At 41.2% G+C, this 25,398-nt stretch overlaps 1 protein-coding gene across 1 annotated transcript in view; it reads right to left on the reverse strand.

Moving 5' to 3' along the window:
• Positions 1–690: 690 nt before the first annotated feature.
• Positions 691–25,398, reverse strand: part of E2F3 (E2F transcription factor 3) — a gene marked incomplete at both ends in the record, with an annotated part of 77,069 nt that continues 52,361 nt past the window's right edge. Inside the window, 6 exons of the mRNA XM_082847129.1 lie at positions 691–953; positions 2,122–2,257; positions 3,564–3,673; positions 6,709–6,896; positions 8,218–8,437; positions 9,666–9,777. Coding sequence (XP_082703255.1) covers positions 691–953; positions 2,122–2,257; positions 3,564–3,673; positions 6,709–6,896; positions 8,218–8,437; positions 9,666–9,777 — 1,029 coding nt within the window. The remainder of the gene's footprint in view (positions 954–2,121; positions 2,258–3,563; positions 3,674–6,708; positions 6,897–8,217; positions 8,438–9,665; positions 9,778–25,398) is intronic.

Here is a 25,398-nt window from a genome sequence, read left to right on the forward strand (position 1 = left end):
AAAATCCACAACAGCTCAGAGGGGCAGAACTCAACTATTCTTCTGTATCTGCGACAAATACTTGAAAACAGTTTCTTCATCTGAAAGGCTGTGGAGGATCTCTTGACCTCCTAGTGGGACATGCGGTCCATAGCTTAAACTGAATTATGACAGTAATTTAAATATTCCTAAGAAGAGCTGAAGAAATCCATTTCATACTTTTGCATGACTTCAAGTTTACAGTTCCTGCAGTTCCATTCCAAATTAGCAGACCCCAAAGACATGCATTCTGCGAAGAAGGCACGGCTTGAAATGCTATTAAGGAAGATTGCTGTTTGCGAGTGGGCCAGGTGGCCAGACCCCAGTCTACAGCCCATCCGTCAGGCACAGCAAGCCAGTCCAGGAGGGAGGGAGGAAAAGGATGGGTGAGAGACACCTGATTGCACATTTTCTCACTTGCTGACTCATCCAGGAGATTTTGGAGCCTGGGGCGAGGCACGGCTTTCCCAAGGGCGCCTGCAACTGTGCGTTTAGACATTTTTTTTCTTTTTTTTTAATTCATTAAAATGTCAGCTTTGTTCTGAAGTTTGTAGTTTACTTCATGATACTATCTTGGAGGAAGAAGGTAGGAAGGGACAACACTGCATGACAGATGTTCGGTTTCATAATAAAAAAATATGGGTTTATAAGGGAAGTCCACACAAAGCATAATCAGCTACACATGAAGTCTTCCACCAGCGGGAGCTTTTCCAGATCGTAAGCATCAAAGAGATCGCTGATGCCTTCCTCCTCCCCAAGGCTTAGGAGATAGTCTTCTTGGAGCAGGGGGGGCAGTAAGTTCACAAATGGTCCTTCTAGGTTGGAAGGAATTTGGTCCTCAGTCTGCTGTAAAAGGTTGGCTGGGGAGGCCAAAGGAGAAAGGTTTGCCATAGAAATCGAGCAATCACTATGTCCTGAGTTGGTTGAAGCCAAGTCTGAAAGGAAAAAGTTGGTGGAAACAAGAAAATAAGTTAGGCAACAATCAAATTAATTTAGGGGAAGCATGTACGTGTTGCTGTTATAAAAGCCTGCATACTCTTTGCTAAGGACAATTAGATGACATTACAGTATAGATCACCTCATGCTAACAGGCTCTGTGAGCAGTGACTCTGGTAAGCCTTTCTGTGTTCTTGTCTACTCACTCATCTTTTAAAATACCGACGGTTAGCAAACAAGAATACACGTAGCTTCAAAGATTAGAGGCTAACAAGCTAAAAAATGTCCTGCTATCAGTTAGTCATTCTGTAAAGAAAGACAAAAGAAAACAAAACCTACAGACTGAAAAGTTGGCTCCTTAGTAGAGATCACCGATTTTAACTTAGTCTTTTTTTGAACAACTAGCTTATTAAAGATACTTCTAGAAATACAAATAAAAAGACACATCCACTTTGAAGTTCTAGGGTGGAAAAAAAAAAAGTGGTCTTTTGTTTTACCATTTGAGGTAGCATTTTTTTCTCCCCCTCAATATTAAGTCAGACCTGATCACTTAAATCATTCCTATTCTTGCTCCTATATTGGTAGGTAGCAGAAGAAAATTAAATGCGTATCTCCAATCTGAAAAAAACAAAAAGACTGCAAAAAAGCTTCCCTCGCTGTGTGGACAGTGGAGGGATGCATTAGATTTATTTTCCTGGGGTTTCCCTCCCTTATTCTCTCCCCATCACATTGCGGGGGAAATGAGGATAAAACTTGTTTGGCAAAAGACTCTTCTCTCCTAACTTTTTTCAGTTCCCTCTCCAATGATCTCTGCGGTATCACTCAGAGGTGTGCGGCCAAGTGTAGCTCGTGATTCACCCAGACAGCTTACAGCTTCACTCCTCACTTCCGCTGGTTTTCCAAAACACTGTAAAGAAAGGTTTCTGCTGACGGCAAAAGCCTGTAGGGGCTCCATTAAGTGGGTGGAGGAGCCATTTGCCCTGAAGAAGATCATTATTTTCTTCTGCAAACTATTCAGAATGACTTTTTTGAAAAAAAATGTTACCTTAATAACATTAATAACAGAAATTTTTGTTTCTTGCCTAGACTTGTGATTCTGATACAGGATCCTTCTAGCCACATTTCATTTTTAACATAGTTTCCAAATGACAAAAGTGGAATTTTTACCTTTGGAAGTGGGTTTAGAGATATTCCCATTGTGGTCTTGGTTGTTCGTTTTCATTGGACTGTGTGTTTCAGTCTCTTCTGGACACAAATAAACCTCAATGGGTCCTTGGGTACTTGCCAAATGTATTTGTAGGCTCTATGAACAGAAGAAGTGAGATAAGTTCAAACAGAAAGTTCTTTTGGAAATGAGAGCTATAGTAATCTTCATCCAAAAATGGAAAGTAAGGGTAATTTTCATTGTTCCTTTTGTTTCTCTACTGGTAGTCCACCTCAATCAATGACTGTCATCCTCTAGAGCAGGGCGTCCGCAAACTGCAGCCCGAGGGTCAATCCTGTCCAGTAACTGGCTTTGCAAATAAAGTTTTATTGGCAGAGTCATGCCCATTCCCATTGTTTGTGTGTAGCCTCTGGCTGATATATTTTTTTTTTTCTTTTCTTTTTTTTCATGCTATGATGGCAGAGCTGGGCAGTTGAATACTCCCAACAGACTGTAGGGCTCACACAGCCAAAAACATTTACTGTCTGGCTCTTTAAAGAAAAAGTTTGCTGACCCTTGCCAAGAGGAGGTGAATTTAAAAAATATATATATATTCCTTTTATGCAAACTGTTAGAAGGCCTTTTAAGTGTTCCAAATACAGTATTCCCATGTTATTATTCCTTAACAGTAGGGTTTTTTTTATGCTGAACTTTAATAGCCACTGGAGGAATAGTACTCTTAAGTGCTAGGAACTGAGTTTAATGAGAGAATGCAGCACACTAATATTTAAAATTCTTCTTTATCTAGGTCATAGAGCTATTATTATCATTTAAGGTGAGAACTCTACCCTAGATGGGAGCTTGCAAATTTCATTCTCTTTTTATTTTCTACACATTCTTTTACTACATTTCAGTATCTTTTATAGTCTAGGCCTATGTTATCAAAGTATATCTGAAAGCAATCACAAAACTATGCTCCTTATTTTCTTACAATATTCTAGTCTATCAATTAACCCGAAGTCCCATTTGATTTCTTAAAAGTAAATGTTTTATAAATGATAAATTCTTAAAATGTCCTAAGATAAGTTAGGGAACTACTTTAAAACATTTATATCTCTGTCCATGGTGGGGACCACATCCAGGGTAATCCACGTAAAATTCCCCACCGGTTCAAATGGATCAGAACTACCATATAACAAATTATGAGAAAGAGAAAATACAAGAGGGACAGGGCCCCATATACCACTTTGAGTTGAATGCCCTGCTATGTTAAAATTAGAATTTTTGGACACTCAATACATATCAAACTGTTGAAATGTTTTTAAAGTTAGGATTAAGTACAACAGATGGGGAAGAACTACCAAGCTTTTAGGAGAATACAGACTTTAACCAGGAGTCAATGATTCTTTAACACCAGGCATTCCCAAAAGATCTGTACAGATGAACGAAGATGTTATCTCCTTACCTCTATCGGGTCAGGCACTTCAAGTCTTGTTTCTGGAGGGGCTTTCACAACTATAACAGTTTGGTCTTTAAGGCCACTAATTTTTCGAATATCTTGATATGTAACATAAGCTAACGTAATGAGCGTTAAGGAAATCTTCCAACTAATCGTCTCGGATGTAACCATTATGAAGATAACAAAATAGATGCATGGAAAAATTTTTAAGTATTTTATTTCTTAGAAGAATATATCTGTCTCTCCTTCTAGATCTTTAAATATGGGATCTTCCATGAATCTTCTTTTCTGGTTGTTATTCTGAACAACGAAAGAAGTGTCTAGCTCTTTTCTTTCCATTTCTAAGTTCATGGCTACTTAAGATATTAACATAAACAGAATAGTTAAAATAAACTCTTGAAAGAAAACTGAAACCCAATTTCGTCAGGATTTTCAAACCAGGTTCCTCTGGAGCACAGGTATTGCATGAACTCCAGTGAAGTACTCTGTCACTCAAATTGAATGATGGCAGATCCCAATTCACAGAAAAAATGTAAGCCCTATTAACCCTAATTTTGTTGAAACACCGGTAACTTCTATCTGCTACTTGATTATTAAAAAGTGTCAGCAGCCACCCAAATGAATGAATGAAATCTATGTATCAGTGGAAGAACTCCGAGTACTGCTCAGGCAGAGAGCTTGTTTTCTTAAGTGTACCTGGGCTGGTTGTGATTATATATTGCCTACTGATAAGAGTGTCATTACTTCTCTGTTAGAAAGATTACCCTCTGTATGATATTATTAACTACAATATTTCAGTGTTCACAAGGAGGAAAGCAGCTTCCAGATGATCTGCAACCTAAATGATTTAGGAAAAGAGAGTAAAATAATATTTCAGTACTCTTGGTAGTTACTTCCGAGCACTGAACAATTCTTTAAAGTGCCCTGACAGTTAAACCTAAGAGGATATTACGAAAGAACATGGTACTTATTTTATGATAAAGTATTCATGCTAGCTTGCTTAGAGAGACAGGCTTTGACTTGGTACTACAAGAGAATAGGTTGCATAGCTTTCTTTTATAAGGGGCATGGAGTACCATAATTAACATACAATGTCTTTAGCCAGTTGCTTTTCATATTAACTTACAAAAAATGCCTAGGATAAAACAGCAAATCACAACCCAACAAAGGCATTTCCGGAGGTAATATAATGTAGTGAATAGAGTCTGTGATCTAACATGTTAAATACAGAAATAGGACTTAGAAAGCCTAGAGGAAATGATGTCCCTTAGATTAGTAGCTTTTTATTAGAAACTGAAGGAAGCTATGAACCTGCTGTCCAGAAAAAAGCACATTCACCCCAAATCTGCATGTACATTTAGGGGCACCTATCACAGACTAGCATCTTTAAGTCTCAGTAGTTCAGACAACAGCTATTTCAGTGCTGAGCTTGACAGGACAGCTCACGCAGGATTCTGGGTTTTAGGTCATCATCTGTTTCATCAAGGAAGCCAATTGCTGTCTTTACAGAAGACCTGACAGTTACGAATTTTTACTGAGAACAGTGGGGAAACTGATAACTAGGTACTTACTCCACAGCCCACTGTCAAAAAGCTATTCGACAACCACTTATTAAAATAAAACCTCATCTACAATTACCCAACGTGCCGCAGGAAGGAAAATTTCAACACATTTGTGAGCAAGCTGTACCAAATTCGGAACTGGATGGCAAATGGAAATAAATTGTGCAAACATAGTCTCTAATCTCACAGACTTAGAAGTGCTTCCATCGGGGCTCCCTCCTGAATTTGCTTCTTGGGTTAGCAGCCCCCTGCAAGGAAGCTTTCGTTTTCTGCAACAAAGGCACCAGAGAAAGCTAACGTAGGTGACAAGGCTGTAAGCTGCCCATCACATGGAACAGCCACGTCTCCTCCCCGAAGGGGCTCCCGAGTAAACAATGTAGGAAGCAGCCCAACGAAAGCTACTCTCATTCCTTCCAGTGTAAGCCCACTCTGGCCACCACGGGGAGGGGGGAGGGGGCGGTGTCCAATCTGCACGCCTCCTCCCCAGCTCACCAAGCAGCAGCTGACAAGGTTAATCCTTTGGCCAACAGGAAATGAACAATCAGAGTTTCCAAAAAAACCGCTTAAATTGGAAAATAAATGTCCCCATAACTCCAAGGGAAAGCCTACTAGAGATGAGACACTAGAAGAAACCGGGCAGGTCACATTTTATTTTCTGTCTAACGAAGATAAATGGGGAACTAAAATCAGAGATGAGATTATTTAAAATACTGGTTTTGTTTCCTACTAATAAGTGAGAAAATTGCAAAATCTTCTCATCAGCATGATGAAGTAATCTCTCTCCTCTATGGTCTGAAGTGAGGTGATGAACAGTAAGTTCTCAGGTGGTCAACAGATTGTCAGCCAGTTAAGAACAAGAGTTGGCTTTTTATATTTTTACTTCCAAGGACTAATGTTTGTGGATGAATGGATAAGCTGAGATTTCTTAGGCCTTGAGGTGTTTCTGAAATCAGTTTTTGGTGCTGTGATTCAGCATAACGTGCTTTAAAAATTATAGAACGATTCTTCTATACTCTTTCAATTCCTTCAACTATAGTTCAATTACAGATTCAACAAACTCCAACTGCCCCCAATATCTGATGAAAAGAAAACAGAATATGAGAACCCCAACAGTGACAGCTAACACCCACCTAAAACCTGGGAAGCCCAAGATGAATCTGCTGTTATCATTAATATGAATACTGACACCTTACATATCTCATTAATAGTGTTGCCTGGGCTTCCCTGGTGGCGCAGTGGTTGAGAGTCCGCCTGCCGATGCAGGGGACGTGGGTTCGTGCCCCCGTCCAGGAAGATCCCACATGCCGCGGAGCGGCTGGGCCCGTGAGCCATGGCCGCTGAGCCTGCGTGTCCGGAGCCTGTGCTCCGCAAGGGCAGAGGCCGCAACAGTGAGAGGCCCGCGTACCGCAAAAAAAAAAAAAAAAAAGAGATACGATAGGATGCAGTCTAATGACTATCATTCCATAAATACCGAACACACACCTACACACACACACACACACACGCTTACTTGTATGAAATGAGTAAAATTCTACCTTGTGCATAAAAGTCAGATCATCAACTCTGGAAATAGTCTAGAAGGCAGTAACCCCCGCCAAACAGGTGGCACAAAGGATATCTTTGATTCTCTGAATCCTCGGTTAACAGTTTGAGGTCCAGGGTGCAGCTTTGGATCAGTTCATCTAATTTCTTCTCTTCCTGACTGAGCTCGGTCACTTCTTTAGACAGGCCTTGACACTGGGCCAGCATGCCCCCATCCTCAGACAGACTGCAGCCCCTGGAAACCCAAACACAGACTCTGCATGGCTGCTCGACAGGCCAAAGGGGAGAGGGCGAAAGGGAGGGCTGGGAGAAACGGTCCTTTGGGTAAATGTTCCCTCTTGATGCAGGAGGTCACACTGTTTGTTAGCCAAGTGTTAAAATTAGAATGTTTATACATATTTTTCCATACATAAAGTCCTTCACTTTTCACACCATAGAAATTAAGTGAAAAAACACTGCTATTTTCAGGTTTCTTTCCTCCAGAGGAGGCTGTTTCTTCAGAAGACTCAAATTCAAAGGGCCAAAGGAGGCGGCTCCTTCCTGCCACATGCCTCCCAGCGGGGGGAAAAGAAACAGGGGAAAAAGGATAGAAAGACATAGCAAGATAGAAAAATTTGAAGAAAAAGATGGAATGGTTCAAAATTCAACCAAACGTCATCCAAAAAAAAAGCATGAAAGACCTAGGTAATTTCTGAGGGTCTTATACCAACAACTAAAAAGGAAAGGGCGGTGAAGAAAACAGGTATATGTGCTGGACGCAAGAACAAAACCCAGTTCCCAACAGGTTTGTCTCAACCACAGGCTAAAATGCGTCACTGAATTGTCATAAAATTCCAAAAAAGTACATGTTCATTTTATCATGTTTGAAGTAATGTTTTTTTCAAAGCCAACCCATAACAGATTTATTCCCTCCAATAATGCTTTCATAGTTCCTTCTGATATGCTGGGTGTTCAGATGCTCTGTCCATAATTCACAAATGACATTATCATACATTTAATCATACACGTGGGTGTGTAGATGACAAGCATTATCATCCCGGTTTTCCAGAAGGAACCTTGACTTAATTTACACAGAAAGTGAGTTAATCGGCAATGAGAACCATCAATAAAGATACCTGACAACTGTGCGTACACACAGATGTGTTGATACACAGCCACAGATAGTTTCTCAACTCCTATTAGAGACAAGCCACAGACCTGTGTAAGCATCTATTAGATTACACATGTGAGCACACACGCAGATATCACGGTGACAGATGAACAGCGTTTTACTTTACAGATGCAGGGCTCCATTTAATCCCAGGATCCCCTTGCTTGAGGCTAACTGAATATAAACCCTTTTATCTCTGACAGCATCTAAACAGAAGGTCTCTTTGTAAAGAGACTTTGAACTTCTGGCTAAGGAGGTGAGGAGGGAAGAGAGAAGGAGAGAGAAGTAGGAGAGAAAAGGAATGAAGTGTGGGCATGGGCGTGAAAGTTGGGCCTGGGAGAAACCCCTCTGCAGTTTGCAAGGACCCCAGAACCAGTGAATTGCGGGCCCCGTGACTCATACTCACATCCACTGCACGTTGTTTTTAGACTTCTTCTTAATGAGGTGGATGCCTTCCAGTACATTGGTGATGTCATAAATCCTTCTCTTTTGCACCTTCAGCACCTCTGCTGCCTTGTTCAAATCCAAGACCCCATCAGGTGACTGGCTCAGTAGCTGAATGAACTTCTTGGTGAGCAGACCAAGTGATGTATCATACCGTGTTTTTTCTGAGGGAGATTTTGGAGCTTAAAGAAAAACAAAAGCCGAGCGGGTGGGGGGATAGGGGCAAAGGTAAAGAAATGAAGGGTTTCTTTGCAGTCAAGCAAGCCCCCATTCCCCCAGCAGCCCAGGTATTAGTGTTGGAAGCAAAGCTGTTGTCGCTGATGTTTGTGGCGAGTTATAGAAAGCTATGAAATTGCTTTATTAGGAAAGGAAGGGACAGTAAAAACTCCTGTTTGATTAAAGCATTTTACTGTGCATTTCTCAGTAGTTTCTACTTTGGCTTACCCTACTCCCTGGGGTCTAGTGAAGTATCTCACACATAGTAGGTGCTCAAAAATATCTGTTGAATGAATGAAAAAGTGCTGTAGCCTCATGGGATCAGCACACGTGGAGCCTAACTTGATGGGGTCCGGCTATGAATCTCGCCAGCGTTTGATGATGGGACCCAGACAGACCCATCCTAACTGCCCTTTCAGACTCCAGCGTCTCTGTGTGTATATAACTTGTTCGCCAACTTTTCAAATAATGTAGATGAAGAATACCTGGAAAGGTCGTTCAGTCCAGTCTCCCCATCCCTCTGGAATGAACTGTCCTCATTTAATATTGCATTTATTCTCTTATAGGTGCACAGGTCAAGGGTTTAACTGAGTACGACACACAATTTGTGGATTGCCTAATTCATACACTACGGGCTAGGAGAGGACAAAGTCTAAATTAATTTAGCCTTTGCATTAAATGCCAAAGATGTAAAGGACTATTTAGCTATTTCCAACCTACTTTTCTCTCTCCCAAAAGAAACAACGATTGTGCTTGATGGAAATGGAAACTAGCTGCAATTTACTGGTCTCAATCAATCCTTACGCTGCCACACGCTGAACTCGAGATTTAGGCTGGCATAGACATCACCTGCACCCAGCTAGCCCTAGTCCCTGAAGTAAGGTCCATGAAGGAAAGTTAAAGTTAGATTTGACTATGGAACAGTGCCAAAGAGCTTGTATTCTGAGTTGAAAAATGAAACTGCACACATCAAAAGAGGCCTCCCCTGCAGTCAGTATTCAGGTATCGGAGGGACTCTGTAAACCTCTCACTGGGTGTCTGCAGACATCGTATTTATTTTTTGGATAGGCACAGGCAGAAATGAAAAAGAACCAAACATGCCAAAATTATCCACACCTTGCCATCCCTTCAGCCACAAGCTCTGAAATTTGGGAGGCTCACACCCAAGACAGGAAGAGATCACGGAATCCTTACTTTTTGGACTATCTGGACTTCGGAGCGCAGCTCTTCCTTTGCCCTTGGGGGTTTTTAAACCATCTGAGAGGTACTGCTGACCGCTTTCTCCTAGCTCCAGCCTGCGCTTTGCCTGGAATAAGAGAGGACAGTCGTTGGTCGCTGGTCATGTGGACGATCACAAGTGAAGCCGAACGCCACAGGCTCGCGCCAGCCCCCGCCGGCCCCCTCCATTTCACTCAGGGGCTCTGTTCCCTCCAGCCGGGGCTCCGGCTCCGGAGGCGGAGCTCTCGCCACCTGGGCTCAGATGGACAAATCCAACCATCCTTCAGGGTTGGGCTCTGGGGCCACTTCGTTCATTTACTCATTGATTCAACAGACGTGCCAGGCATGGGGCTGGAGACTAAGCATACCGCAGGCATCACGGGACTTAAATTCACGTTTCCCCAGCAAACCTCTGCTTCTGCCTCCATCTCTGACCTGGGTTGAACCCCCTTCCTTGTGCTCCCCAAACACTCTGTGTTTATGGGTATCATAACACTTGCTGGATGTAAGAGTTATTTTACTTATCTGTTTCTCATTTCCTTTAAGGCAGGGACTGCTTCCCATTTATCTTTGTATACGCAGGGCTTGGTACAGAGCCTGGGTTTCTGTAGGTATTCAGTCTCACACACACACTCTCTCTCTCTCTCTCTCTCTCTCTCTCTCTCTCTCTCTCTCTCTATATATATATATATATATATATATATATATATATATTCAGTGAAAGAAAGGGTGATTGAATAGTAACACAACCGGTCACAGACTACAAATGCTCATTCATCAGAATAACAAATACCGCAAACACTCAATCCTGGGTTTCACCTAGGATTACTTTCCCCATTTGGTCATCAAACTGGGCAAACGAGAAGCTCTCACCCAAGTTTTTAATCTGATTTTTCATATAAAAATATGCACTTCATGTCTTTTATGTACTGGGCTCTGGGCGAAGGGAACAGAGGTAAGCAAGACAGATAAGAGTCCCTTGGTTCCTACTGCGTAGAGTCCAGGAGAGAAGCCAGGTAATTATTAAAGAAGTAACTGTTGAGTACTGACTGCATGGGTGTGAAGGGTGTTCAGACAGGGGTGGTACCAACTAGACACCCACGTGACAAGGTGCATTGAGGCTCATTTCAGGGCGGATGCTTCTAATGAGGAGATTCACAATTTCAAAATAACTCCCCATGACATAGAAACTGAAGTAACAACTTATCAGCTGAACTTGTTCTGTTCACTAAGAAGCCATGAGCCACAGGCAGCTCATCCGATCTGACACGTGATGTCCGTGTAAAACACACACTGGATTTCAAAACTTAGCACGAAAAAGGCTGAAAGAGCTCATGAATAATTTTTATGTTGATTACATGTTAAAATGATGCTGTTTCGGCTTTATAAAATATTACTAAATAAGATGCTATTAAAATTATCATTTCACCTCTTTCCGTACATATATATGGAAAATATATGTATCTTTTTACTATGTGGCTTGCATTTGTGGCACACATTATCTTTCTGCTGAGCAGTGCATCACCACTCCAAAGGCCTAGGAATGACAATTAGCAAATTAACTTTCTTAATTTCATTGTCTGCTCCCAAACACTCTTGTCAAATCCTTGTGTGGGCCTGTTGCTTTGGTTGGCCCAGTGAACATTCCTGCTTCATCAGGCAAAACTCCCTGCTTGTTCTTTGGGGAGCATCCCTTCCCTCTCACAGACTAAGAGTGGCCTGCTGCACACAGGTGACCCAGGCCGGGCTGGTCTTTATGCTCCATCCTCCCCCTCGCCCACAGTGATTGCAGTCCTTCTGGCACAGGACCAAAGCTGGGTGAACGAAGGCAACCCCAGGAATTTTTCTGGAACTACTGGTAGGAAGGGGTGCGCCTTCTTAGTAAGGTTGATAAGCTGGTAGCCGGAAGCTACCTGGAAATGAGGCCTCCCCAGGGGAAAGCAGAGTGGAGAAACAGAGAGAAAGAGGTCTGAGGCCATCATTCAAAACTCTGGGTCAGGTCATGCAGTTGGCCTCCCCCAGACTTTTCAGTTACATTAGCCAATAAAGTCTCCTTTTAGCTCAAAGCACTTTGAGTTGGGCTCCTGAAAGTGTGGGGAATATGTGACAACCTGTGGAAATGGCTGAGTCAAGACGGGCTCCAGTGAAATGGGGAGCTGGCATGCCTTGCTAATAGCAAGGGGCCAGGTGTGTTGGTCACTTCTTTCCTGTGGCCTGCAGTACATTACTACTGATAGAGTCAAGCTTTGTAGAGGCTCACCTAAAAGTAGAGAAGGAGAAAACAGCTTTGCTTTGGAGGCTTTTTCTCAGTAGAAAGCAATCCAAGAAGATATACAGCTGTACTCTCTGCCCCTGCTAAAGTCCACAGAAGGAAGGCAAAAGGGGAAAAGGGCTTGGGCCCCTGAGCTCCTGGCCCCTTAAGGCCTGCACTCTCCCTGCACCCTCAGTAAAGAACCACCCACTGGCCAGCAGCCTGGGGGCATGTCCTTTGTGCCTCCCCAGTGCTCAGCTACTGTTTCAAATTGCTTTGAGGTTAAGGCCTGTGGAAGCAATGTGCTGTAGGCTGGGGAAATTCCAAGATCTGTTGCTAAGAAACTGCGATCTAACTTCAAGGACCAGAACTAGTCAGGTTGTGTGACTTTGGTAACCAAGCACCAAACCATAGAGTTGACAAATCTCAATACTAGATAGAAAATCTACTACATTTGAAAGGCACCAGAGGAAGCAAAGGCCTATGAGACCTCAGTCTTTAAGTGAATCAATCCCTAAACCTGTAAGACTCATACCGAAAAGAAATGAGCTGTGAAAGAAAGGCAGCCCCAGAAAATCCTCCCAGAGAGTAGAAATCGGGGTGACCATCTTGGAGCCTCAAGCAAGCCACATCTCCAGCAAGTCTCCAAGTGCCTGCTATTCCTGTTGTGGGGGACATGACATGCTCCGGGAGGTGACCACCGTGTGTGATTTCCTCTTTTCCAGAAGGATGTTTCTGTTGGGTTATCCTGTTACCTTTCCTCCACTGCTGAGTGAGTGGGGACTAAACTGGAACACATAGTACTTGTAGGTCCTAGATCTGACGATGGGCACTGTAACTGGACTTCCTTTTGGGGAAGTGCTATGATGAAGCAGCATTACCTTGATGCTTACCTTAGCGTGTTCGCGCACACATGCTTGTTAAAACAAACAAGAAGCCAGAAGGGAGGATTTAAACAGGGCAGGTAGTCTCTGCCTACACCCCCTTGCCCTGGACAGAGCACCAGCGCAGATAAAGATCTCCTCTTGGAATTCAAATTTTCTGCTGTTCTTTGTTGGCTCCTGAAGATATGTGTAATCCCCTGGTGTCATTTTTCCTCCGCCTGAAGAATGTCCTACAGCCTTTATTTTAGTGTATGTCTGCTGGTGACAAATAATCTTAGTTTTATTTTTTCTGAAAACATTTCATCTTCATCTGTGAAGGATATTTTCAATGGATACAGAATTCTGGGTTGATTTTTTTTTTTCCTGTCAGCACTTTCTAGAGAATGTTCCATGTACACTTAAAACTAATAATAATATTGTAAGTCAAACACAATAAAAAAATCAAATCAAAAAAAAAATCTCCTCTCGGTCATCTCAATTTTTGTTTGCTCTTAGTGTGAACATCTTGCTGAACGGAGCGCTGTCCTGTTTATAAACAGACCTTCCTATTACATGGCCCCTACCAGTAAAGCAACTAATATATCTGGTGCTTAACAGGAGGCCCAGCCGTTTGGTCCTAAGCAGGAGTAAAGGCCGAACATGAGTGATGCTCTATAGATCACCCACAGGGCATCTGCCTGAGCTATTATCAAGGGTGGCTTTTACTAGAAAGGAAGTATGTGCTAACTATAGGACCTCAGCCCCAACTATGACAACATGCCTCTGCAAGGAACAGTTGCACTGTTACGCGTTTCAGAAAATGTACGTATGAAAATGATAGGAGTAACCGTCAGGCAGCCAAGCAGCGGGCCGAGGGGAACATCCATGGTTTCTGTCTACCTGGCATTTGTTGCCCTAATTTTTCATTTGGGGAACTTCTCCACAGTTCTTAGTTCAGGTGGTTTCTCTTGAAAACAAACAGGCTTGAAAACAAAAGGCCTGACACTGTTCAACATCTTAGGCTAGCCCTTACTATCTAGGTTACAGAGGTAAGCACCTTAACCTAGGCCCACCAATCAGTGTAGTCTAGTCAGCTGGCGAACGTGACTGGTTTACGGGTGGTTTACCCATGACCAAAGCAGGATGAATCACTCAATGATGGGATTTTTGTTGGAAAGTACAGGGTTCTTTTCACTGGGAGTTATCAGGCTGGTAGGATGTAAGCCCGGAGCTACCTGGGAACTGAGCCCACAGAGAAGAAAGCAGAGTTAAGAGCTAGAGAGAGACTGCATCCCAGTGCCTTCAAGGGAGGTACGAGATCTTACCAGTCCCAAAGACAGATCTACTAGACTTTCATTTGTGTGAGGTGAAGAATTCCTTTTTATGGTAGGAGAAAACTGTTAGATTACTACCACTTACAACCAAGAGTCCCAGATATAGGCTTTTAGTATGAACCACAATGCACTCAACATCTGAGTGCTTACAGTAGGTCATACGCCAGGTTAATTGCTTTCCACTTGACTGTGTTATCTTATTTTTACAACAACCCCATAAGATAGCTGTTATTATTATTTCCTATTTTACAGGACAAAATGGAGGTTTAGAGCTCTTAAATAACTTTTCCAAGATCCCCACAGCCAGTAAACAAGCCTACTCCAAAGTCCGTGCTTGTAACCACTCCATAAAATGATTGTGAAAGACTGCCATATAAAAAGAGTTGAAAAGTTATATTAAATTGATACCATCTTACTTTATGATCAACTTAAGTTTTATTTTATTCATAATTTAAAAAAAATCCTTTCCTTTACATAAAATGCACATGGTAATTCAAACAGCACAAATGGATATATATGGGTAGCAAACCTTTCTCCCAGGGACTTCCCTGGTGGCGCAGTGGTTAAGAATTCACCTGCCAATGCAGGGGACACGGGTTCGATCCCTGGTCCGGGAAGATCCCACATGCCGCAGAGCAACTGAGCCCGTGCGCCACAACTACCGAGCCTGTGCTCTAGAGCCCGCGAGCCACAACTACTGAGTCCCCGTGCCACAACTACCGAAGCCCACAGGCCTAGAGCCCGTGCTCTGCAACTAGAGAAGCCACCGCAATGAGAAGCTCGCGCACCATAACGAAGAGTAGCCCCCCATCTCTGGAACTAGAGAAAGCCCGTAAGCAGCAACGAAGACCCAGTGCGGCCAAAAATAAATAAAATAAATAAATAAATAAATAAATAACATAAAAATAAAAAACCAGACTGTGTGTTTCATAGCCATTAAAAAAAAAAAAACTTCCTCCCACTCTTTTTAGTCTTTTTGAAATTTTTATTGGAGTATAGTTGATTTACAATGTGTCTTTCTCCCACTCATGATCCCCAGTTCCTTTCCTCAAAGGCAAGCACTACTAAGTTACTTAGATATCCTTTTAGATAGTCTAGGTAAATACAAGCATATATATATACAGTTTTATACCACCACACCTTATAAAATTTTTTTTACACAAATGGTAGCAAACCGCACACTATTAATAACATGTCTCAGAGTTTGGTCCCTATCCGTACACATAGAACGACCTTATTTTTTAGAGCTTCATAATATTGTATTCATTAATATACCATGATTTGTTTACTTAGCCAGACACCTACTAATGGACATTCAACACTCCTCTGCTATAACCACTTTCCCAATAAATATTCATGACGGCACTGTGGGGTAGGCGTTCCTATACCCATCTTGCACTGAGGCAGAGAAGTTAAGGGTTTACCTGAAGTCTCAGTTAATAAGTCACTGATACCAGGATTGAACCCGGGTCTGTTCAAATAATTTGTCAGTGACCACGACTTCCCTGGACTGATTGAGATGTCCCTCCTTTGCTGTCACAGCAATTTCTGGGCAGCTGGGGCATGATTTCACCATCATAACACATATATACTCCAGGTTTCTGCACTGGACCTGAGTGCAATCTCAGGTCTTAAGTAACTTAGTTTTCCCAGAGCCTTACATATGGCATGCACTCAGTCAAACTGACTTATTTATTTTGAATGAACCAAGGAATAAATTCCCGAAGTCTCTTGGCAGGTAAATCACAAGCTCCCACATTACCCACCTGTGAAGGGGATACTTAAATATATATATATATTTATTTACACACGCTAGAGATTAACCTACATGTTTGGAAAGGTTTTCAAGAAATATAAAGGGGGAAAAATTAAGGTTGCAGAAGGCTATGTATAATACGATCTCATAGGGGTAAAAAAACTATAAAACTATATAGATCTCAATATGAAATTTTCCATGTATCCATGAGGACAAAGGTCTGGAAAGATCCACAGCAAATGTTAATGGAGATTATCTCTGAGAAGTAAAGTTAAATATGAGGTAATGATTTCATGTTTATAGCTGTATAATATTTGGTTGGGTTTTACAAAGTGATATGTCTATATACATATTAAATTTATATCTTTCAAACTAACACTTCCACTTCTTGGAATACATTCCGAGAACATTTATGTTGCTTCTAGGGTTTGTCTATTAAAAACAGCACAGCCAGTTTCTTGAATATTTATACTTTTCTACTTATGTCCAACATAAATGCCCAATCTCAGAAGAAAAATTCAGTAAGTTATTGTATATTTATATAATGGAATGTTATGCAATTAATAATGATGTACTTCCATATATCTAAGTCTTTTTTAAAAAAGTGTGAATAGTAAAATTTTATTTCTGTGGGGAAACTATATGCATAGAAAGAAAGGAAGTCAGGATATATAACAAACAGTTTAAGAGTATTAATCTTTGGGTGGTAGGATTACGGTGACTTTATTTCTTCTTAACTTTTAATATTACTAAATCACTTTAAAGTGAGTGTGGGTTTCTTGCATAACAAGAAAAACAAAAATCTTTTCCATTTGGAGTTCAACAAAAGAGGTCTGGTGGTTTATACCCATTCAACGTGTACGGATATGGGTTCAAAACATAAATGGGGTATGCTACCAGAATGCGCATCCTATTTTCACGGTGGGAAAGAAAGTGGTGTTCTTATCTGCCATTCAACTGAGTCACAGGAAAAATTTAAATCCAGAAAAAGGCATGCTGGCTGTAGGTTAACAAATTGTGAACACTAAAATAAACTCCCTTTACCCCAGTTAATAGATCTGGGCAAGGGAAAGAACTAGGTATACGATACATTTTGTCTCAAAGCCAAGGGTGAGACAGGGTATTTTGAACAGAGGAAGAAGGGAAATAGAGGAAAATGGAGATTAAATCAGTAGAATGAGGACCAGATTAAATGCAATACTGAAATAACCCAAAGGAGGGGACGTCCAGCTTGAGACTAGACCACAGTTGAGACCCACTTGGATTCTGGCCATTAGGTCAGTGGGTTAGGGCATGAGGATTTTAAGAAAAGAATACTTAGTTTCCAGCTGTGACTATATATTAACTCAATCTGGTTAACCATTTAAAAAGGGAGTGGGAGTTAGGGGCCTTAAGCAGGCTGTCCAAGCACAACCAGAAGCACGGAGACTTGGAAGGGCCCCAGTTTGGAGGTGCTGGTGGCAGGGAGGGGGGCTCTGATGCAGAGGATAAAGAAAGGGCCAAATCATGGTCCCTTACATGCCAGGCGAATAACCACACCCCCAGCATCAACCTTTCATTGATATAAGGTTACCTAAGATGAAGAGTTCTGAGGTCTCCTCTGGAGTTGCTGCTGTTGTTGTTTTCCCCCCAGCAATAGGCAAGTTCAGAACCTACCAAGAGCAGCGTCTCTATGAGCTGTTAGGCGGGGAGCTTAATCAGAAACCAATATATCTCAGAGAACTGATGAACTGAAGAGCACGCCGGAAGCTCAGACGGAGGTAACCTGGCACCAGGAGTAGCTAGTATGCATTTTATCTTGGTGGAGATCTCCCCTTACATTCCACATCCCAGCCACCCAGCAGTTGGTGGGCTGAATATTCTCCTTTCTCAGAGGTGTCCCTCTCCACGCCTGCTCCACTGTCCCAGCCAGATCCCCCCATCATTTCTCACTGGATTACTAGAATGGATCCCAAACTTGACCATTTTTCTCCTTTTGATTTTTAAACTACAGATCTAGGCGTTTTAACTTCACTCTAACTTGTATTTGTGGACTGGTTGGGGAATCTAACCACATACATATGAATGTTTCTAAAGGAAAAGGAATCTCAAACTGATGTCTAACTTTGGAATAGAAGCCATTTACTTATGAACTGGTGACTGCCTTCCTTTTTATATCACTTAAAAAATAATTTAAAAATAAATACATGCACGATTTTTTAAAAAAAATCCACAAGTTCAGGGATCTACCTCGCCAAGGGAACACATTTTACTATTTTTCCTGGAGGTCACCTCCCTATTTCTAAGTAAAATAAGCTTACACAGACATTTCTAGCTATTATGAGGACTTCCTTCAATGATAAGACAGCCACCTTTCTTCCACCCTTTCTCCCGATAGTGACATCAGTATTTTTGTTCAAATTAAAAGCCAGTGCTGTGCATTTTGACTACATAAATATTGCTCCCTCAGAGTCACACAGGATGCTGAGAGCGCGTTTCCTGTCTGTAAAGTTCGTTTGTTTTCTTTGGAGTTTTTCCCGATCGTCTTTCCCGCTCGTTGGCACCGTCTGCCTTCACCACATCTTCAACTTTTTCCAACTCGCCATCATATCAGATATTCTATCAAGTCCCCACTTTTTCTCCCTGAAGCTCTTGGACCTCCTGCTGTCTAGACCCTGCACGGTTCTCCAGGTCATTGCATCGCTGTCATTCTGCAGTTTTCCCTCACCACATACAGTGTTGAGGCCTGAGGTGGACATTTGTCATTTTATTTGACTGCCCAGCCTCTGAACCTTCTCTGCCCTCCTGTGGGTTAGGAAATTCCCCACTTTGTCAGTCTTGGTGGGAGGCACAGCCACCTTCTTACCGTTGGGCCCAGGGCAGGCCACCCCAAAATATGCCTCAATAACACAATGATTATTTTGAATTAAACTTGAGAAACAGCTGGAAAAAAAACCCAAAATACTTTTGACTCCCCGTCCCCCATGAAAGTGGGAAATAAATCTCCCATGTGAAGGTATAAAAAGCATCCTTATCATCGGAATTAGGGAATTCAAGGCTAAGGGAGCCGTATAAACAAACTTTGTTACTTCTTCATTAGTCTGCTACCCCAAGTACAAGCCCCTTGGTTTTGTTAAATCTTCACAAATAATTGTTTCTTCGTCTAAAAATGATATATAGGGCTTCCCTGGTGGCGCAGTGGTTGAGAGTCCGCCTGCCGATGCAGGGGACTCGGGTTCGTGCCCCGGTCCGGGAAGGTCCCACGTGCTGCGGAGAGGCTGGGCCCGTGATCCATGGCCGCTGAGCCTGCGCGTCCGGAGCCTGTGCTCCGCAACGGGAGAGGCCACAACAGTGAGAGGCCCGCGTACCGCAAAAAAAAAAAAGAAAAAAAAAATCATATATAAAGTCTGCTTTGGTCACTTTGGGGGGGGTCCCATTTCTCTGAGACGTCCGTGCATATGAATTAAATTGGTCTTTTCTCCTCCTCTGTTAATCTGTCTTGTGTCAATTTAATCATCAGACTAGCCAAAAGAACTCAGGAGGGGTGGGGGAAGAATTCCCCCCTCTTGAATCAACCATAGAAATTGAAGACCCCCAATCCTCTCTCCCAGCTTCCCTGGAACCTGGGCTAGGGCTACCTAGGCTGGGACAGGCAGTCACACCCACCCTAGACTTGGAGTCTGGAGTTGCTCCTGCAAAACAGCAGACGGGAGGTGATGGCTGTGGTTGGATGTCTTAGCTGTGGTTCTGGCTAGGGATACTTCCTTGTTCCTGCCTGTTTGCCAAGCCTAGTTCTCTAATCTTCCTGACAATTCAGCGAGTTATCCAATATCCTTTCAATAAACATCTTTTCTGCTTCAGTTGGCCAGAGTTGTGTTCAATTGCTTGCAACAGAGTCAGTTTCCTGATCCCACTGTTAATCCATTGTTTTCCTGGAACATATCCGAACAGTAGTATGGAAGAGAAAATTTGAGCCCTTATATGTCTGAAATGCGTATTTCACCCTCACATTTGATAGTCTGTCTAAGAATTTAAGGCTGAACATCTGTTGCCCTCAGAACTCTGAAGGCACTGCTCCTGGGGTTTTGATATCCAGTGTTGATGATGAGAAACCTGCAGCCGCAGATTCTCATTCCTTTGAAACTATTCGATTTTTAACCTCCCTGAAAGCTTCCAAGCCTGTCTTAACATTTATTGTAAAATTTCATAACACGTATTCAGGTGTGCATCGTTTTCTCACTCACTGTGTGAGGAAATCATGGGCTTCTAGAAACTACGTGCTTGGCCTTCAGCTGTGAGAAACATGTATGTTGTAAACCATTCCCTCTCATTGTCTTGGTCTAAGCTTTCTGGAATTCCTATTCCTCTTGGATTGATCCTCTAAAGCTTTTATTTTCTATTTTCCATGTCTTTTTTGTTGTTGTTCTACTTACTGACATCAAATTTACTTACTTGCTTACATCAAATTTAGCTTTTACTTGACTTACAAAAAAATGGGAAACTAGATTTTTAGTTTCCAAGAACATTTGTTTTGCTCCCTGATCAACCTATTTTTATAGCATCTTGTTTTATGAATAGCATAGCCTCTCCAACACCACTAATTATTTCTTTTAAAGTCTTCTTTTGTTTCTTGTTTCATTTGTTTTCTCCATAGTCATAACTACCTACCCCCCCTCCAAAAAAAAAAAATCTTGGTCTCACTCTATAGTGTAGTCTTTTCTCAAATGTCTCACCAAGCTTTGTGTCTTTAAGACACATATTTGAGAATAAAACAGTACAGTGACCACTGGGAGCTGTATGATTCAAGTTGAGGTGATGCCCTTAAGTGCCAGAATGAAGCCAATCCATTTATTTTGAGATTTCTCAAAAAATTATTTGTCTGGGGAAAACTCTTCTGGTTTCTGGACGTTAATTCTGCATGAAGACCTTGATGAGAATCCCCTTTTATCTCTGGTTTTGTCACACGAGCTTCTGTGACTCTCCAGAGCCGACCGATACCCTCTTTGGTCATGGCTTCCTCTGTTCTACTTAGTGATCGCCGCTCCTCTACCAGTTCTCTGTGTTCCAGAGATCTGTTGGATTATCTTGGCCACGAAAAGCCCCCCTTTCATTTTCTTTTATTTCTTAAATTCATTTTTATTGGAGTATAGTTGCTTTACAATGTTGTGTTAGTTTCTACTGTACAGCAAAGTGAATCAGCTATACATATACATATATCCCCTCTTTTTTGGATTTCCTTCCCATTTAGGTCACCACAGATCACTGAGTAGAGTTCTCTGTGCTATACAGTAGGTTCTCATTAGTTGCCCCCCTCTTATTTTCAATGACTAAAAAAATTGTTTACTATTGTTTTCACAGAGTTTCAAGAGAAAGAAGATAAATACGTGTGACAATCTGCCTTTCTGAACCGTAAGTGTCCCTCTATGTGTTTAATTCTCATTCATCAGCAAGTGGTATTGATGGGTCTCTAAGTATAAGGCACTGTGCCTGGCACTTTGTATCAGTAAATGAACTCAAATAATAGAGGCAATTGTTTCTTTTGCAAATGCTGAAGCTCTAATATCTTTCTTACCTAAGTCTCTACCCCAACAATTAGATGTTGATCTTAAAAAGCCAAGACCTCTGAAAACCTTTTACAGACTAATTCTCTATCTATCTATCTATCTATCTATACCAAACTAAAAGTAAATGGGTAAGAAGCTTAAGAGAAAGGCCTGATTAATAAATTACATAGACCTAACGTTACTCAGATGAAATAAGAAAAAATGAGTAATACTTTTAATAATAAGAAACACTATGATGACCCTTTTTATCTGAGTCATAGAGGTCTCTACATCAGAGTGGGCAAGAGGTTTTTATCCCCCATGCAATGCTTAAGCTTTATTATTCCCTTCACTATTCCCTTCGGAGTCTGAATTTTCTATGCTTTTACAGAAAAATAAACGGCAGGGAAAATGGTGCAATTAAATCGCTAACTTAAAAGACAGTTTTACATTTATTCATATGTTCATAATGTGTTCTTCTGTAATTTAAATGATTGCTAGTCTTAAATATGTAGCTATTGTCCATAAAATGGAATTTAAGAATTCTTCTCTTCAGACATCTGAATTTCCGATTTGGAGGTTGGCAAAAGTATTTAAAATATATTCAGTGATGGGCAGTTAGGAAGCTTAGGCTCTCATTCTGCTGCTCAGATGTCTCCCTGCAATAGTGTACTTGAATCTCCCACTCGAGTACTATTTAATCTCTACTTCCCTCTCCAATTCCTAGTTTTGGTCTTAAGATTTTACCTCACTTCAACAGCAATGCAATAAACCAGGAAGTTGGCAAACGTTTTCTGTAAAAGAACAGGTAGTAAATATTTTAGACCTTGTGGGACACAGCTCTGTTGTAGCCTCTCAACTCTGCTATTGTAACAAGAAAGGAGCCAGAACCCACACATGAATGGGTTTGGCTGTATTCCAATAAAACTTTATTTAAAAACAGGCAGTGGACAAGATATGGCCCGCAGGCCACAGTTTGTGCACTCATGGGATAAATCATTATCCTCTTAAAAATTTTCATTATGTTTTATCAAAGGACATCTATGTTGCTCATACCAAACACTAAAATTGTATGAAGTGAGAAAGCTAATCATCTTTTGGGTTAATGAAATTACATCTCTGTCATGCTTTGTGTTATATGTGAGTACTTGAAACAAGTACTAAAAATAAAAGCAAATTTGAGCTATCCATCTGAATAGTTGGACCTAACACCATCCATGGAAAACAATGATAATTAAACACACGAAGATACTCCTTTTTATGTCCTCAACCATTCATCACTAAAAAGATAGTTTATAGGTGCAATAAAGGGCTATAAATAAATTCTTACTATGGGTTTGACAGATCAATTTTAGAGAGTATTAATTCAATTGCTTCATAACTAGCACCAATAAAATCTGTCTGTAAACCCTCTCCCACTGAGTTACTGTTAACACATGAGGGTAACTGTTCTGAATCTAAACTGGTTGAGTTCACAGAAGCTTACTTCAGAGCATAGCTGCTAAAATGGCTTGCAGCACAGCAGCTGGTACCTTAAATCTCAGAAAAAGAGCATGTGTTTATCACTCAGGCTCCAAAGGACAGGGCTCTTGGCTCTGGAGGACATAGTTTCACAAACTATCTCCTGGTGCAGGAGCATGATAAATGGACTTCAAGAAGTAAGAATGGTTTTGGAAGACTTATGACCCTAAGAACCAACTGAAGATCTCCCTCTTAAAGTAGTAAAATATTACTTTAAGAAATACAAAGAACTGGGTTTCCCTGGTGGCGCAGCGGTTGAGAGTCCGCCTGTCGATGCAGGGGACACGGGTTCGTGCCCCGGTCCTGGAGGATCCCACATGCCGTGGAGCGGCTAGGCCCATGAGCCATGGCCGCTGAGCCTGCGCGTCCAGAGCCTGTGCTCCGCAACGGGAGAGGCCACAACAGTGAGAGGCCCGCATACTGGGAAAAAAAAAAAAAGAAATACAAAGAACTGAAAGCTGACATCTGCTAGTGTCGTATCACGTCAGGAATATCCAATACTTGTACAATTGACCTGATGGCCAAAAAGTGCTGCTTTCCTGCTCACTCAACTTCCATTTAGTGGCAAACTCTAATCCTGTATTTGAGGTCTGGGAGTTTCCAGGCTGTAGTACAGTAAGGAGGAGCCCAGGTAGAGGCTGATACACTCCCTGAGTTGAGAAGATTTTGCTCAGAGTCTGGGGAGATCAAGATAGCTAGAATTTGGACAGAGGACCAAAAAAGAAAGAATATTCAGAGACAGAAACTTGGAAATCCGCAGAAGGCACCTTGGATTCAGTAGACCCCTGATCAGTGCATGCATGTGAAGAAACTACCCAAGGCTAGGAAAAACAAACTCCTGAAAGGAATAGAAAACAGTGCCTAGAGCTCCCACAGGGCCTGAAACTGCAGGCACATTGTTCCTACAATTGTTCTCAGACTGAAAAAAAAAAATCCTCATAATTCATGAGGCATAGGGTAGAATACTCAGAAGGGTGTTGTCTCATTGGTGAGGCAAAATTAGCCCTTGAATAAACACTGCTCTGGTCCCACCCAACAAAGCAAGACCTGAAAGATCAAACTGTTTCTAAGAAACTTAACTGCATCTCAGAATAAAATTCAAGAATATTCACAGAAGTACAAAAATGTCTAGCACCCAACAATGATTATCATCTAACCAGAGATTACCAGGGTTCCAAGGAAGCATGAAAATCCCACCCATATTCAGGAGGGAAAAAAAAAAAATCCATCAACAGAAACTGACCTAGAACTGACACAAATATTAGAATTAGTAGATAGATAAAAGTTAATGCAACTATATTCCATATGTTCAAAAAGTTATGTAGAGACATGAATGACATAAACCTACAGATTCAAGCTCAATAAATCTCAAACACAAGAAATATAAAGAAAACTATACCAAGGCACATCACAATCGAATTGCTCAAAATCAGTGGCAAAGAGAGAAAATCTTAAAAGCAGTCAGAGGGGTAAAAAAAAAAAAAAAAAAAAAAAGACATGTTACAAACAGAGAAATAAATGGACGGGAGGTTTCTCATTTGGAACCATGTAGTTAGAAGACAGTGGAGCAACATCTTTAAAAGCATTGAAAGAAACTGTCAAACCAGAATTCCATACCCAGCAAAAATATGTTTCAAAATCCACAGGCAAAACAGAGACTTTTTCAGAGATACAAAAGCCAAAAAAAATTTTCACCAGTAGGCTTGCACTAAAAGAAATATTAAAAGAAGTCCCTTGAGCAGAAGGAAATTATGCCAGATGGAAATATGGATCTATACAAAGCAATTAAGAGTATCAGAAATGGTAACTACATGGGTAAATATGGGAGGTTTTCCCTCCATTATATTATATTTAGATCCCTTTAAAAGACAATTGACTGTCTAAACAAAAATAGTAAATTGTATCATGTATATGTATAAGTAAAATACATGACAATACTAGCATAAAGGCCAGGAGGGAAGAAATGGAAGTATATTATCATAAGGTACATGGTATAATTTTAAGTAGAACTAAAGAATGAGTAGGGGTAAGTGCAGAGAGCGAAGAATAAAAAAAGACTATTGGAGAGGGAAACAAAAGAGCATTCAACTGCATTGTTAATGTCAGTATATGGGGCTATTCTTTCTGCCCTTTGTATCTGAAACATTTTATAATAAATTTTGAAAAATTAAAACAGTGAATAGGAGTCAGCTAGTGAGAGAAGAGTAGGTATGTGACCAACAATCTGGAGGGTAATCTGGCAGTATGATCAACATTTGAAACATACACATCCTTTTGATGCTACAATTGTACTTCTGGGGACCAATTTAGAAATACTAAAAACATGTACACAGAGAGGCAAGTACAATCATTTTGTTACAGCATTATATTTAATAGGGGGAAGTTAAACCTAAATGTCCGCTGTCCATTAATTGGGGAATGGTTAAGTAAACCACTCAATATTATACACCCACATTATGGAA

Source organism: Leucopleurus acutus (genome assembly GCF_964270905.1).
Source record: "Leucopleurus acutus genome assembly, chromosome: 10".
Taxonomy (NCBI): domain Eukaryota; kingdom Metazoa; phylum Chordata; class Mammalia; order Artiodactyla; family Delphinidae; genus Leucopleurus; species Leucopleurus acutus.